Source organism: Capricornis sumatraensis, chromosome 2 (genome assembly GCF_032405125.1).
Source record: "Capricornis sumatraensis isolate serow.1 chromosome 2, serow.2, whole genome shotgun sequence".
Taxonomy (NCBI): domain Eukaryota; kingdom Metazoa; phylum Chordata; class Mammalia; order Artiodactyla; family Bovidae; genus Capricornis; species Capricornis sumatraensis.
The window spans coordinates 135538818-135555482 of record NC_091070.1 but is presented as its reverse complement, the minus strand read 5'-3'; the positions used below and the strand labels follow the sequence as shown (position 1 = coordinate 135555482).

The following is a 16665-nucleotide window of genomic DNA, read 5'->3' as shown; positions in this document are numbered from 1 at the left end:
TGGTTTTCGCTTTTTCAAATAAAAATATCAGGCCAGGTATCTTGAATCTCACAATCAATTCCGGAGCATTACAAGAATAATACAGAAAAAAAGTTTTTAGTGAATTATAAGGGAGAGAAAAGCTGATAAATCATATAGTCAAACTCAAGCAGTAATCTTTTTAATTTTTCATACTTTATTCTCTACATTGATAGGTTAAGAAAGTGAAATCTTCCTAAATACTGATTCATAGACAATGCTTATAAGCGGCACACGAAACATTCAGTTTCACAAAGAGTAATATCCAGTGATCCCTTTAAATGCAATTTTAATCCTTACTTTCAGCTAAGTGCAAGAATAATACAATGAGCTAAATACACACAAAATTTGTGAACAACAAAAGTGGTTTCCATAGCCACACATGGTTTTAGTCAAGTATACATTTTCAGAATAAATAAATACTAACAAATATGTTAATAAAACACTACCCCAAATGCTTACCTGCCATCAACTTTTCAGCAATGCCATTCCTGCTACTGAAAGCACTTTCTGAAGTTTTAATCTAACCTGGGAAAATGAGTTCTTTTAAAATCTGACAAACAGTATATTATAAACCCCAAAGATTTTTAATCCAGTATGTCTTTCAACACAGAACCATTCATAGGAAATTCTTAGTTTCTCAAAAAATAAAAAAATCACTCTTATTATCTAAAGAAGAGTATTAAATTATCTTAAGACAAATAAACACTCCTACAAAAGACTGCATTTTCTAATATTGTTTTCTCCTTAAAAGAAACACAAACCAGTTTACCATCTTTTAATAACTTACACTACTTTGGTCTAAAAGCTTTAGAAATATATGAAACACATCTTAGCTATTAAAGTCAAAGGTGCCATTTAGATTTCACATATTAAACAGCTATAGTACAACCTACAATGGCACAAGTATACATAAATATTAATTCATCATTGAGATGGTCAAGAGTCAGAAGAAACTGAATGGTTTGCAAACCAAAGGTACTTTGACTTACATGTGGTCATTAAAATCTAATATGTCATTCAAGTAGGGTAATATAATGGCAGGCAATTAAAGGCTCATATATCACTCTAAAATTGAAAACATGAAAATAAAGCCTGAAAACTTTGTGGTTCTCCGTTTTTCATTCACATGGTTAGGTATCAGGGCCTTACTGTGGAAAATACAGTTATTAAGTATGGTTTCCCCAGAACATAATGAAGCTTCAGAAAAGATGTCAAGATCCATAGTTTGCTTCATCAAATGCTTTTCTAGCGCGTTTCAATTCTTCATTCATGGTAAGCAAGTCTTTAACCCTAGCAAACTTTCTTGGGTCCTTTCGAATCAAGAAGACGATATCTTCAACTTGTACCCGACCTTGTCTTCCAATTGACATTGCCTTATGAGTCTATTACAAAGAAACATATTAAATTCAATTAATTTTTCAAAAATCTAACATTTTATTTTTTTAACTATAATGCTGGTGAGTTCAAAGACTTCTCTTCTAATTATTATAGGTATTCATTTGTGAATTGTCTTTCTATTAATGTTCTTTGTCCACTTCTACCATTATTAGCAATGTTTCAGTGCTTGATAGACATTTTTTACACTAAAGTCATTAAAACTATCAAATCCATAGATGCTTCTTTTTGTATTTTGATATACATATAGTTGATCTTCATTTGTATAAAATGATTTTGTAATTTCTCTGTAACCACCCACTTCATTTAAACTTTGTGTCCATCTTGGTAGCTAATAAATATTGGTGGCTTTTCTTTAGACAAATCTCATCCCCTATGATTACATAATCATACTGTGTAAAACAAAAAACTCCTTGCAGCATTATTTCTAATGACTGAAAAAAAAAGAAACTAAATATTTAATAAGGCATTGAACAAATTTGAGTACATTTAGCCAATTAATATTATGAAGCCATCAAAAATATTAAAAGTATTATGCAGTGACACAGGGAAAGCAGGCTCTATGACTGTGTGTACTACATGATTTCAATTTTGTAAAGTTTTAAAACATGTGTAAAAAGACAAAAGAATATTCACAAAAATCTCAGCATCAGTTATCCCTTGGTAGAAGGGTTATAGCTTTCTATTTTCTTCTGGGCACTCTTTAATACTTTCTAAATTTAATATAAGCATATATAAAATAAATTTAATAATACTTTCTAAATTTAATATAAGCAGAAAAAGATTTTTTAAAATGCATACTCTCTGACCCAGTAATTTTACTTCTATTATTCTTTATGAAGGAAATAATCCAAAACAAAGGGTAAAAATTCACAGGAACTGAACACAGCCAAACTCCGTATACCCATATATATACATGTATATCTCTCTCCATCCTTAATGATAAACGGTAACCAGAAACTTCCACAAAACAGGCACTCGAATAGTTTTTCAAAAGTATGTCACAGTTCTATTCTAAAAGTTAGAATTTCAAATCCATTCCTCAGTTAACGAAGACCAATTAAAAAAAAAAAGTCTTACCATTTCAGTGATGAACTCTATGACAAGGTCTTCAAGAATATCTACTGATTCAGTATAAGGATTCTGGTCATCTCCAAACCCATACATCATACACCGTACTGTAAAAAGAACAATCATTTTTGTTTACTTCAAAGAACTTGACTTATACTTTTTTCATATTAGAATTGAACCAAGGTACAGAAGATATTGGTATAAAAGTATATTTACATTATATTTGTTGTCTCCAAGTATGAATTTTGGTGTGAAAGGTATTAATCACTAGCTCATAACCAACTGTTCTTACCTAGCCTTCCCTACGTAGAAACTCCCCTTCTCGCCTAGCTACTGAACCCTGATATCAATATTCTTCCCTAACCTCTATTATCTACTCATCAACAACCCCAGAATACCTTTAAGTAGGAAACTTCTTGGCAGGAAAAGGGTGAGTAGCAATGGTTTAGCTATGTTTTGGGGGGGAGGAGGGCTGGAAAAAAGAAGGCAAAATCCTTTATGATACAACTATAAGGAAGAGGACATAAGAGAAAGCTCCAATTACCTTCTTACAGGAAGAACTGGTTAATCAAAAGGAGAAAGCAAGAGCTTATAATACAGAATCTTGACATTTTATTCCCTGGATCAAAGCAACTGCCAGCGAAGCCCTTTTAGGCTTCATAGAAAACGCAAAAGAGAAGAAAAGTATAATACAAAGTAATAAAAGTAACTGCTAATAGGTAAACCCCTTCATGGATCACTGTCTTCTCGTGGTGAAAGGGCTTTTATACCTCAGTAAAGCTGAGTCATGCACACAGGACCACGCAAAATGGATGGGTCATAGTGGAGAGTTCTGACAAAACGTGATCCAGTGGAGGAAAGAAAAGCAAACTACCACAGTATACTTGCCATTGAGGATCCTATGAATTGTATAAAAAGGCAAAAAAGATATCACACCGAAAGATGAGTCCCCCAGGTTGGAAGGTATCCAATATGCTACTTGGGGAGACAACTACTAATAGCTTCAGAAAGAATGAAGCAGCTGCGCCAAAGTGGAAACAACACTCAGTTGTGGATGTGTCTGGTGATGAAAGTAAAATCCAATGTTGTAAAGGACAGTATTGCATACGAACGTGGAGTGCTAGGTCCATGAATCAAGGTAAACTGGACGTGGTGAAGCAGGAGATGGCAAAGAGTAAACACCAACATCTTAGGAACCAGTGAACTAAAATGGACGGGAAAGGGCGAATTTAATTCAGATGACCATTATATCTACTACTGTGGGCAAGAATGCCATAGACGAAATTGAGAAGCCCTCATAATCAACAAAAGAGTCCAAAATGCAGTACTTGGGTGCAAGCTCAAAAACAATAGAATGATCTTGGTTTGTTTCCAAGGCAAACCATTCAATATCACAGTAATTCAAGTCTTTGCCCCAACCATTTATATACCCCTTACTACATGCCAGCCATTGTTGTAAGCTCATTTAATCCTCATGACAATTCTTTGAAATAGAAACCACTATTATCCCCATTATGTACAGATGAGAAAATTGAGGCACAAAGTTAAGTAATTTACCCAAGGTCACACAGCTAGTGAGACTGAACTTGAATTTAAACTCAGAGGATCTGGCTCCAGAGTCTATACTCCTACCCAAAACAGTTACATTTCTTAGCAATTTAGGGCAGATAGGATCCATATGGGTTCTTATCCTATAGTCTATAAATTCCCAATCAGTCCACAGACAACCTTTGAGAAGTCCTGGAACCCTACTGAAATTATATGGAAAAATTTTATACATTATTTGTGTGTGTACTTTTTCTGGAAGAAGAATCAATTTGTATCAGATTCTCAAAGGGGTATGGTATATATGTGTATGTGCTGTGTGCTTAGTTGCTCAGTCATGTCCAACTCTTTGCAACCCCATGGATTGTAGCCTGCCAGGCTCCTCTATCCATGGGAATTCTCCGGGCAAGAATACTGGAGGGGGTTACCATGCCCTCCTCCAGGGGACCTTCCCAACCCAGGGATTGAACCCAGGTCTCCTCATTGCAGGCAGACTCTTTACCATCTGAGCCACCAGGGAAGCCCTAAAGGGGTATGTAAATACTTAGAAATTCTGTCATGTTAGAAATGTTTTCTATTTTGATCTGACTGCTGGTTATAAGTATATATAAAATTCATCAAGCTGTTCAGTAGAGATTAGTATAATTCACTGTAAGTTTTATATTTAAAAAACGTGGGGGGGGGGAATTCCCTGGTGGTCCAGTGACTAAGACACTCCACAATCCCAATGCAGGGGGCCCAGATTCCATCCCTGGTCAGGGAACTAGATCCCACATGCTGCACCTAAAGATCCAGCGTGCAGCAACAAAGAGCCAGCAAATATATAAACAACAAAAGAAAGCAAAAAAAAGGAAGGGACTCCTAGAACACTTCTAAAAGTAGGAAGGAGTACATTAAGAATAATTCCTAAAAAATAAAAAAGAAAGAGTAATTCCTACTTAGGAGAAGCAAAAGCAGGCAGAACTAAGAAGAAAGCAGACCAGGCCTGTGGAAGAAAAGAAAGGAGAAAAGAAAGGGATGACCCAGAAGCCAGTCTGGGATAGAGAAGTGCCCTGGAGGGTTTATCCTGGCAAGAATCTGTAGGTTCAGATACAGGAGGGAGAAAACAAACACAAGAGGCAATATTTTCTCCCTTCTCTCTTTTTTGGGATTCTGGAAAAAAAATTTTTTTAAGATCATTTCAGATTTAAAGGGCTGCAAAAATAGCACGGAGTTCCAGAATCCCTATATCCAGTTTACCCTTATGTTAACATCTTACACAACCAAAGACATTTATCAAAACTAAGAAATTAACACTGGTACAAGTACAGCACTTCTCAGATTGTACGTTTTCCCACTACTGTACTTTTTCTGTTCCAGGATTCCACACTAGTTGTTGTGTCTCCTTAGTTTCCTCTGTTTGTAACCGTTCCTCAAACTCTCCTTGTCTTTTACAACCTTGACACTTCTGAAGAATACTGATCAGTTATCTTGTATCGTGTCCTTCAGCTTCGGTTTATCTGATGTTTCCTCATGATTAGGTTGTGCTTATGCATTACTAGAAGGGAATCGGAGTGATGATGGACCTTTTAATGCACCATATTAGGAGTACCTAATGTCAATATATATTACTGGTGATACTAACTTTGATCACCTGACTAAAGTAACGTCTGCCAGGACTGGATTCTCCACTATAAATTTAATATTTTCTCTTAAATATTTTGAGGAAAATACTCTGTCATTAACATTGTGATGGGTAGAATTCATCAGTAGGGAAACATACTTCACTGGAAAAGGAAAAACCTATTAGCTAGGAAGTATGTAAACCGTATTTGGTTAAAGAGTCTGTAAAGACATAAACAAATAGAGAAGTGAATGCTTTGAAATCTTGTGTTATATTAGCAAAAACATTTTTTTAAACAAAGAATGTCTAGAAGAACAGATCTTGGTAAAGATACATGAAAATTCAGGTAAGACAAAGAAACAGCTGTGAAGATTCCGAATTCTTGTCATCATAAAAATAAAGAAATCCAAGTGGAACAAAGGCTCTGGTAAGAAGTATGCTAGCATCACTCTGCGATGCTCTGGTGCAGTAATCCTCTTATGCCTACCTAAGAAGTAACTGTGTTAGTCACTCAGTCATGTCGACTCTTTGCGACCCCAAGGACTGTAGCCCGCCAGGCTTCTCTATCCATGCAATTCCCCAGGGAAGAATACTGGAGTGGAGTGCCATTCCCTCCTCCAGAGAAACTTCCCAACCAAGGGATCGAACCCTGGTCTCTTGCCTCGCAGGCAGATTCTTCACTGTTTGAGCTACAGGGAAGTCTCCATAAGAAGTAAAACCATATACGAATGGAGTAAATAACATCAGAAATGGAATAGTGAGCAGTCAACTTTAGGTGAGAAATTGAGATATAGGAAAGGATTTGAATGGCTTAAAAAAACCAAACTACTTGACTCTGTAGTTTCAAGAGCATTTAGAAACTGCTTATGTCGGAACTGGCATAAGTAAACCAAGTGTTCCATGTGTTGCCTGATCTACACTCAGCCATAACTATGTATAAAGGACCAGGACTGGAAGATGGAGAGCATGTTCTCATGGTGCCTTTCAGGGACTGGCCTGAATCATCAGTAGTAGAATCAGCTCCTCTTGCCACTGCCACAAAAGGTCAAACCCGTCTACTGAAGGAGGAGAATAGACCCAAAACTTTATGATCTCCATGCCACTGGACTGCCTCACATTGCTCACCATCTTCCTGCCTTGTCCATTGCCTTAGTTCAAAGTCCCAACTTAATTCCTACCCTCAGACCTGTTCAGGGTCCAACAGAACCTTCGGCTTACAGTCAAAGGAGTCCCTGCTCCAACTGATGAAAGGTAAGGAACAGGTAAAGTAACGGAGGTACGTTCTTACTTAGGACCTGAATTGAAACACTGATCACATGTATTTACTTAAAAAATTTAAAAATGTATGTCTGTGTGAGCCCATATATACACACACATATATAAATATATAAATTGGGGTTAAATATATAAATTGGGGTTAGGATAATTACTATCTATGAATCACAGGTTAAACAGAATTTATACGGAAGTCTGAGAATAGTGTCCCTGCAAGGAAACTATTAAAAAATCATTGTCAAGTACTACTTACATTCTTTAGAAAAAAGTCTCTTTCTTTTACCCTGTCCACCTTCTGCACCTCCTCCAATTTCTTCATTTTCTTCCTCAAACTGAAAGTTAAAATGTACAGATATGTCAAACACTGCTTCTGACATTTTAATAATTAGCATTTTTTTTTTACATCTTCAACACCAGTATCATGCCAGAACGCCTAAAGCAAGCAGCAAAAAACAATGAAACTTTAGCATTTGGGGGGCATTAAAACTATCTCGCCCAACTTCAGACTCACGCAGGAGTGGCTTCTACAATGCTTCTCCTGGGGGAGTTCCAACGACCATACATTCTTTTTTTTAAACTAAGTTGGCCTATTTTTAGATAGTTTTACTATTAAAAGAGTTGATATTGAATGAAAGCAAGCAAAACTAGTATTTGTTAAGCATTTCCTACACAGTGCTAAGAACTTTCCTCAAGTAAACCTTAAGCCTATTTAATGACATGAAAACTGAGGCTCAATTACTTGCTCAGTGACTTGAGTCCATTATTTTTCCACTACTTTACAGTAAAGTGTACAGTTTTCTTAGCACTTGAATTGTTGTTGCATAATGAGCCCTAACAAATACTAGCTTTGCCCCCTGATGATTCTCTAGGTGATTCAAAGGGTATCTGGCAAATATGAACCAAAGGTAAAGGGCGGGGAGCCACCTTCTCCTCCTGCGCCGCTTACTAAAAGGATGAATCAGAAGAAAAAGGCTAGCCCGGGGAGAAGCCCTCGATTCTCTCCGCAGAATCACTGAGGTAAAGAAATCCAATTCTCCACTGTGCTTCCGCTACTGTGCTCGAGGTAGTAAATTAAAAAGTAGGTTGGAATAGTGGCGGTCACTCACGGTGGGATCCTCTTCTTCATCTGCCATTCCACCAGCCAGCCGCCTCCACTGCGCGCCCTCCTCCCTCGGAGAGCGTTTTACTACTTCCGCTGCCTCATTTCCGGTGACGAGGGGGCCGGGGCGGGGCCTAGCGGAACCCCACCTGTGGAAGAGGAACAAGCACGTCCAGCCCAGCGGTGAAACCTGAACAGCGAAGGATAAAGTCTCGGAAAGTAGGAATTAAATATTAGCATAGAAAAGGAATGAGCGAGATGGCGTGTATCTCGTTGTCACCTTGAACTTGCTTCTGCGTATCAGATCACCGCTTCCTGATTCGGTACTGTGAAGCTTTGGATCATTGAGGGGCTAGACAGGGGTGAATTTAAACAATTTGAACAACTTAGAGTTCCACTATGATTTATTGCCAGGGCTTCCCTGGTGACTCAGATGGTAAAGAATCTGCTTTCAATGGAAGACCTGGGTCCGATCTCTGTGTAGGGAAGATCCCTTGGAGAAGGAAATGGCAAACCACTCCAGTATTCTTGCCTGGGAAATCCCAAGGACAAAGGAGCCTGGCGGGCTGCAGTCCAGTTCAGTTCAGTCGCTCAGTCGTGTCCGACTCTTTGCGACCCCATGAACCAGAGCACGCCAGGCCTCCCTGTCCATCACTAACTCCCGGAGTTTACCCAAACTCATGTCCATTGAGTTGGTGATGCCATCCAGCCATCGCATCCTCTGTCGTACCCTTCTCCTGCCCTCAATCTTTCGCAGCATCAGGGTCTTTCCAAATGAGTCAGCCCTTCACATCAGGGGGCCAAAGTATTGGAGTTTCAGCTTCAACATCAGTCCTTCCAATGAACAGCCAGGACTGATCTCCCTAAGGATAGACTGATTGGATCTCCTTACAGAACACGGGACTCTCAAGAGTCTTCTCCAACACCACAGTTCAAAAGCATCAATTCTTTGGCACTCAGGTTTCTTTATAGTCCACCTCTCACATCCATACACGACTACTGGAAAAACCATAGCCTTGACTAGACGAACCTTTGTTCACAAAGTTATGTCTCTGCTTTTTAATATGCTGTCTGGGTTGGTCATAACTTTCCTTCCAAGCAGTAAGTGTCTTTTGATTTCATGGCTGCAATCACCATCTGCAGTGATTTTGGGGCCCAAAAAAATAAAGTCAGCCACTGTTTCCACATCTATTTCCCATGAAATGATGGGACCAGATGCCATGATCTTAGTTTTCTGAATGTTGAGCTTTAAGCCAACTTTTTCACACTCCTCTTTCACTTTCATCAAGAGGCTCTTTAGTTCTTCACTTTCTGCCATAAGGGTGGTGTCATCTGCATATCTGAGGTTATTGATTTTCTCCTAGCAATCTTGATTCCAGCTTGTGCTTCTTCCAGCCCAGCATGTCTCATGATGTACTCTGCATATAAGTTAAATAAGCAGGATGACAATATACAGCCTTGACGTACTCCTTTTCCTATTTGGAACCAGTCTGTTGTTCCATGTCCAGTTCTAACTGTTGCTTCCTGACCTGCATACAAGTTTCTCAAGAGGCAGGTCAGGTGGTCTGGTATTTCCATCTCTTTTAGAATATTTCAGTTTTTTGTGATCCACACACACAGTCAAAGGCTTTGGCATAGTCAATAAAGCAGAAATAGATGTTTTTCTGGAACTTTCTTGTTTTTTCGATGATCCAGTGGATGTTGGCAATTTGATCTCTGGTTCCTGTGCCTTTTCTAAAACCAGCTTGAACATCTGGAAGTTCATGGTTCACGTATTGCTGAAGCCTGGCTTGGAGAATTTTGAGACTTACTTTACTAGCATGTGAGATGAGTACAATTGTGTGGTAGTTTGGGCATTCTTTGGCATTGCCTTTCTTTGGGATTGGAATGAAAACTGACCTTTTCCAGTCCTGTGGCCATTGCCGAGTTTTCCAAATTTGCAGGCATATTGAGTGCAGCACTTTCACAGCATCATCTTTTCGGATTTGAAATAGCTCAACTGGAATGCCATCACCTCCACTAGCTTTGTTCATAGTGATGCTTTCTAAGGCCCACTTGACTTCACATTCCAGGATGTCTGGCTCTAGGTGAGTGATCATACCACTGGGATTATCCGGGTCATGAAGATCTTTTTTGTACAGTTCTTCTATGTATTCTTGCCACCTCTTCTTAATATCTTCTGCTTCTGTTAGGTCCATACCATTTCTGTCCGTTATTGAGCCAATCTTTGCATGAAGTGTTCCCTTGGTGTCTCTAATTTTCTTGAAGAGCTCTCTAGTCTTTCCCATTCTGTTGTTTTCCTCTATTTCTTTGTACTGATTGCTGAGAAAGGCCTTCTTATCTCTCCTTGCTATCCTTTGGAACTCTGCATTCAAATGGGTATATCTTTCCTTTTCGCCCCTGCTTTTCACTTCTATTCTTTTCACAGCTATTTGTAAGGCTACAGTCCATGACGTTGGACACAACTGAGCAACTATCACACACATGATTTATTGCCAAACTCTTTTTTGGTTATTGAGGATATTGTACTTCGCTACCAGTTCTCAAGGAAGTGTTATCTCCCCTTAGACTGAAGATTTAATTTTTATGGGCTTGTTTGTTGTTCTTTTTAAACAGAACAGTGCTTGGGAAAACCATGGGCATTAGAAGGCTAAAGTTAGGGATACAAGAGATGATGTCATGCAGGGAAAAATTGCTTCACAATACAGTATTTCTAAATGTCCTGCTAAACATCCCCATGAATTAAAAAAAAAAAATCTGCTCATAATTAGCTAGGTCTGGAACATAACTTTGTCAATATATAAATACAAAGCATTTTCCTATGCTTTTAAGGTACATTGAATTTTCCTGAAATGCAACTATGAGATAGTAGAAAGTATATATATTGGTCTCTGCCCAAACCTCCTTCTCCCTCCTCCACCTGCTTTCCTGGCCCAGAGCACCTAAAATGCTTGTAATTTGTTAGGTGATAAGAGCAGACAGGGAGGCTTGATGTGCTGCAGTGCATAGGGTCTCCAAGAGTTGGATATGACTTAACAACTGAACAACAAAAAAGAGCACTAGAATAGTTCTGTTCTTGAGCTGGTCTTTGACATCCACTCTACAATCCCTCAACACACACACACACACACACACACACACACAGGGCTACTAAAATCCTTGTAAATTCCTAAGTCATAACAGCATTAGGAGCTTCTTTTGTTATAATGAGGCAACTCTGCGTGGGCTCCTGGATGGCTCTTGGATGGGAACTGGTCACCAGAAAAACCAAGCCATGATTAGAAGCTTGGAATTGTCAGCCCTCTCCAGAGGAGGGGATAGGAACTAGAAATAGAATTAGTAATTAATCATACCTGCATAAAGCACCACAGTTCCAGTAGTAGGAGGTTCAGAGAGTGTCCAGGTTGTGGAACACATCCACTTGCCTGGAGGATGATGCACCCCCAACTTCATGGAGGCAGAAGCTCTGTGCTCAGGACCCTCCCAGACCTTGCCCCATGTGTCTCCTCATCTGTATCCTTTATGATACCCTTGTGTTTCCCTGAATTTTGTGAGTTGTTCTAGGAAATAACCAAATCCAAGGGGGAGGAGGTCATGGAAGACTCTGATTTTTAGCCAGGTCAGACAGAAGTTGTGGGTAGCCTGGGGCCCTACGACTATCCATTGACATCTAAAGTTAGGAGCACTCTTGTAGGACTGACCCCTTGATCAGTGGGGTCTGACACTGGAAAAAAGGGAAAGTGTTAGTTACTCAGTTATGTCCGACTCTGTGCGACCCCATGGACTTTAGCCCACCAGGCTCCTCTGTCCATGGGATTTTCCAGGGAAGAAGACTGGAGCAGGTAGCCATTTCCTCCTTCAGGAGGTCTTCCCCACCCAGGGATTGAACCCTCATCTTTTGCATTGATAGGTGGATTCTTTACCACTGAGCCAGCTGGGAAACCCTATTGAAACACATATTATTATAATTTACTATCTTTATTTTACCTTTACATAATAGTGAGGACATTACATTTTATAGTTTTGTAGTTATGTGGGTAGTTAGGTTAGTTATTACTGTGAAACAAATTATCCCCAAACTTGGTTTGAAACAGTGACCATTTATCACACAGTTTCTGTGGGTCAGGAATCTGAATGCAATTCAGATGGATGCCTCTGGCTTAAGGTCCTTATGTTGCAGTCAAGGTGTTGGTTGGGCCTCAGTCTGATCTGAAGTACTGATGGGGAAGGATCCACTTCCAAAATCATGCACATTGTTGTCAACAGGATTCAGCTACTTCAGTTTGTCAGATTAAGGACCTCAGTTCCTCACTGGCTATCACCAGAGCCCTCCCTCCATTCCTTGCCAGGTCAACTTCCTAGGGTAGCTGACAACACGGCAGCTGGCTTATCTCAGAGCAGGTGAGGGAGAGAACCAGGAAGAACACCCAGGACTACAGTTTTTTGGTAACCTAACCTAACCTTGGAAATGACATTCCATCTCTTCTATGCTATTCACTAGGAGTCGATAAGTGCAGCCCACACTCAGGAAGAGGGGCTGACAAGGATGCGACTAGCAGGAGGCAAACATCTGAGAGGCTGCCTACCACAGTTCAGTTCAGTCGCTCAGTCGTGTCCGACCTTTTGCGACCCCATGAATCGCAGCACGCCAGGCCTCCCTGTCCATCACCAACTCCCGGAGTTCACTCAGATTCACGTCCATCGAGTCCATGATGCCATCCAGCCATCTCATCCTCTGTCGTCCCCTTCTCGTCCTGCCCCCAATCCCTCCCAGCATCAGAGTCTTTTCCAATGAGTCAACTCTTCGCCTGAGGTGGCCAAAGTACTGAAGCTTCAGCTTTAGCATCATTCCTTCCAAAGAACACCCAGGACTGATCTCCTTTAGAATGGACTGGTTGGATCTCCTTGCCTACCACAGTAAGTTATATTAATTGTGAATTTCATTTAGAATAATAAAGGAGACATTCTGTTTTTTCTTTAAGGAGGATTGTTGGGTCTGAAAGGGTTGAGAACTGGTATGTGAAGTATTGATGAAACACTGGCTTTGTCCAGGGAATCATGTATAAAATATCCACAGTGTTCACTATGAGGGAAATGGATAGGTAAAATGTGCTGGATGTGCACCAAGGCATACTATGCAACAATCAGAAGCAACAGACTAGCAACATAGATAGAGCTTAGAAATATACTGCTAAATTCAAAACGTAAGAAATACAATAAGAGTATAACAAAAGACCAAACACACACATACATACACAAAATACATATTTTTATAGGATCACATAAAAAAAGCATAGACATCAAATACATTAGAAAGGTTGTGTTAGGGGAAGCACACTGATGGAAACCACCCACCTGGCCAGGCACCCTAGTAACCATTTGCATGAGTTGTCTTACGACAGGAGGTCCTGCCAAGGAACACGGAACTAATAAGCCACCACCAACCGGAAGAGTTCGGGAAAGGTCAAAAGGAGACACCATGTGTCCAACCACTTCCCGGAATCCTTCCCACTGGCATCTATCTTGGCTGAGTAATGTGTGCACCACCAGGAAGGACTCTGAGTCAGAATGATTGGCTAAAGACAACCTGGAAACTAATCCCATCAATATAAAACCCTAGAATGAACCACAGTCTGAACCACAATGGCAGAGCAGTTCTCCTGGGTTCCCTTACCCTACTGCTGTCTGCCTGGGCACCCTTTCCCAATAAAGGGTTTGTCTTGCTTTGTCAGCACATGTCTCCTCAGACAATTCATTTCCAAGTGTTAGACTAGAGCCCAGTTTCAGGCCCTGGAAGGGGTCCTGCTTCCTGCAACAGTTGCAGGGGAGGAGAAATGAGAATAGGGATAAAGAGAGTACATAAGACACATGACAAGTGAAGGACTTTTGGGCAGAGTCAATTACAATACTATGTCATCAACAGTGCAGTGTGAATAAGCCAGCATTCTGAGCCTGAGATCCAAAATGTAAAGGGGAAAAATTCAGTGTTGTGAATAGAGCAGAAATAAAGCCCAGACTTCCATATGACCCTGCAATCCCACTCCTGGGCATACATCTGGAGAAAAATATGATCCAAAAAGATACATTCAGCCCAGTGTTCATTGCAGCACTGCTTACAATAGCCAAGGCATGAAAGCAATCTAAATGTCCATCGGCAGAAAAATGGATAAAGATATGGTACATATACACAACAGAATATTACTCAGCCATTAAAAAGAATGAAATAATGCCATTTGCAGCAACATGGATGGACCTAGAGTGTTATGCTGAGTGAAATAAGTCAGACAGAGGAGAAATATCCTTTTACATCCCTTATATGTGGAATCTAAAAAGAAATGATACATATGAACTTACAAAACAGAAAGAGACTCACAAACTTAGAATTTATGGTTGCTGGGGAGAAGGGATAGTTAGGGACTCTGGGAAGGTCACGTACACACTGCTATATTTAAAATGGATAACCAACAAGGACCTACAGCACATGGAACTCTGTTCACTGTTATATGCCAGCCTGGATGCGAGGGTATTTGGAGGATACATGTATATGTATGGCTGAGTCCCTTTCACTGTTCACCTGAAACTACCACAACATTGTTAATCGGCTACACCCCAATACAAAACAAAAAGTTTAAAGTGTGAAAAACAAATAAATTTTAAAAAGAAAAAAAGCCCAGAGAGTGAAAAGGCAAAGTGTACTTCTACAAGATGTTTCAGGTGGGTTGCCAGAGTCCAGTTTGTTGGGTGGAGATGCAGAAAATGAGGCTGGAAGGAAACTGGAGTGTGAGTTTGTGAGTGGCCTTGAATGTTCTCTTCCGAGACTGAACTTCATTCAAAGTGCAGAGTCCCTGAGAGATTGTTAAGCAGAAGAGTCACATAACCCATCTTTAAAAAAGAAATCATGTTAGCAGGGAGACCACCTAGGATGAGAGCTGATTAGAACCTGAATTAAGATGGAGGAATTTTAGGAATAGAATTCACAGGACTTTGCACCTGAATCAATCTGAGAGCTATGGAGAGAGAGGTTTATATCCAGACGGAAAGCTATTAATATGAATTGGAAAGTAAAATGGAAAAGCAACTGGGGAGGGGAGGAAATGAATTCACTCTGAACTTAAGAGTCCAAAGGTGTCCTGTAGGCAAATGGAAGTGCAGGTCTGGAAATCCACAGAGAAATCAGGACTAAGAAAATGGCATGGGGGACATCAACACAGCAGTGATAGTTAGACACTGAACAGAAACAAAAGTGAGAGAAGGGAGGCATTGGGTAGGTCCTCAGAAACAGACTTCAAGGGACAAAGAGAAAAGAAATGGTCTACCAGGCAACAAAAGATAAAAGAAGAATAAAGATGAAGAATATGCAGCTGACCCTTGAACAACATAGGTTTGAACTGTGTGGGTCTACTTATATGTGGATTTTTCTCAATAAATACCTGCTGCAATGTTATTTTTCAGCATTACCTTCACAAACTCTATAATCCAGTTCCACAAGGCCACTGTCAGTTATTCATGCAACAAATATTTACCAAGTGATGAATAGCACTTTGTTAGGACTGTGGCAAAAATGATAATATAAATACCACAGTTCCGGGTTCATGAATCTTACGGTATAGGAGGGAGACATGAACGAAATAGGTACTGTATGCTTTAGAAACTTATGATGGGGAAAAGGGACCCAAGAAGGTCAGCAAAGCCTCCCTTGTGCAAATAATGTTTGAGCTGAGACCTGAGAGATGTTTGGAGTTAGGCAGTGAAAGAGGAAGGGAAAAGGGTGCTGTGCCCCAAACTTGGCCCATCTTCAAAGCTCTGCTTACACTACTTTCCCACTAGGCTACCTTTCTTTTCTATTGAAATGCTACGTGCCTTTCAAGTCCAGCTAAACTGTCTGTTCCTCCCTCAAGCCTTTTGAGCTCTCCAGCTGAAAGCACTTCCTTACACTCCCACAGCACTTTTCATTTTCCTTCAATACTTCTACTGTATTTTCTGATTACTTATACACACAGCTTGTCTCATACACTAAATCTTAAAACTTATTAAAAGCAGAGTCTGTTTTTTATTCACCTTTGAGCTCCCAAAGGCTTTCACATTCCTTAGACTTAGAAGCTCCAGAACAAATATTTGAAGCATAAATTAATGCCTGTTTGACATCCCTTTTCAAATACGTTGTGATTCAAATGAAGCTATTGTTACAAACTATGCCTTTGGGACTGGACTTACTCTTTGGTTAAACCAGAATGCCACAGTCATGGTCCCCAGGACTGATTAGTGTTCGCCACAGGCACTGCAACAGTCTTAACAAATGGGCCACTGTTCTTGACTGACAGATCTTTGGCAACAACTGCCTGTCCTCCAGTGCAGGCTGAAATGAACTGACGAAGGACTGTCTGAATTGAGTCCCCAGGCAGTGGGGCTCTATTTATTCCTTGCATTTGAGCTGCAAGAGCCAGTGACCTAGACTTCAGCATGAGACTTTGGGACTTTTCAGGACAACAGAAACAGTAATGCTTGGAACATGATCGTTAAAGATCTGAATCAGTGGACAGCATCCTAATGTGAGTCAGTATGATAACAAGGGGAAGGGAACTTTGAAGTTAGACAGATTAGCTCTGTGACCTCACTCATGTGCCTTCTTTGAGCCTCAGATTTCTCACTGAATAAC

At 40.1% G+C, this 16665-nt stretch overlaps 1 protein-coding gene across 1 annotated transcript; it reads right to left on the bottom strand.

The window, feature by feature from the left end:
- Positions 1-200: 200 nt before the first annotated feature.
- TAF13 (TATA-box binding protein associated factor 13) lies at positions 201-8064 on the bottom strand. Its single transcript, XM_068965677.1, has 4 exons — positions 8017-8064; positions 7164-7242; positions 2497-2594; positions 201-1403 (listed from the first exon to the last, which is right to left on the bottom strand). The coding sequence occupies exons 1-4, from the start codon at positions 8041-8043 to the stop codon at positions 1233-1235; spliced, it is 375 nt and encodes a 124-aa protein (XP_068821778.1). The 5' UTR covers positions 8044-8064; the 3' UTR covers positions 201-1232.
- Positions 8065-16665: the final 8601 nt, after the last annotated feature.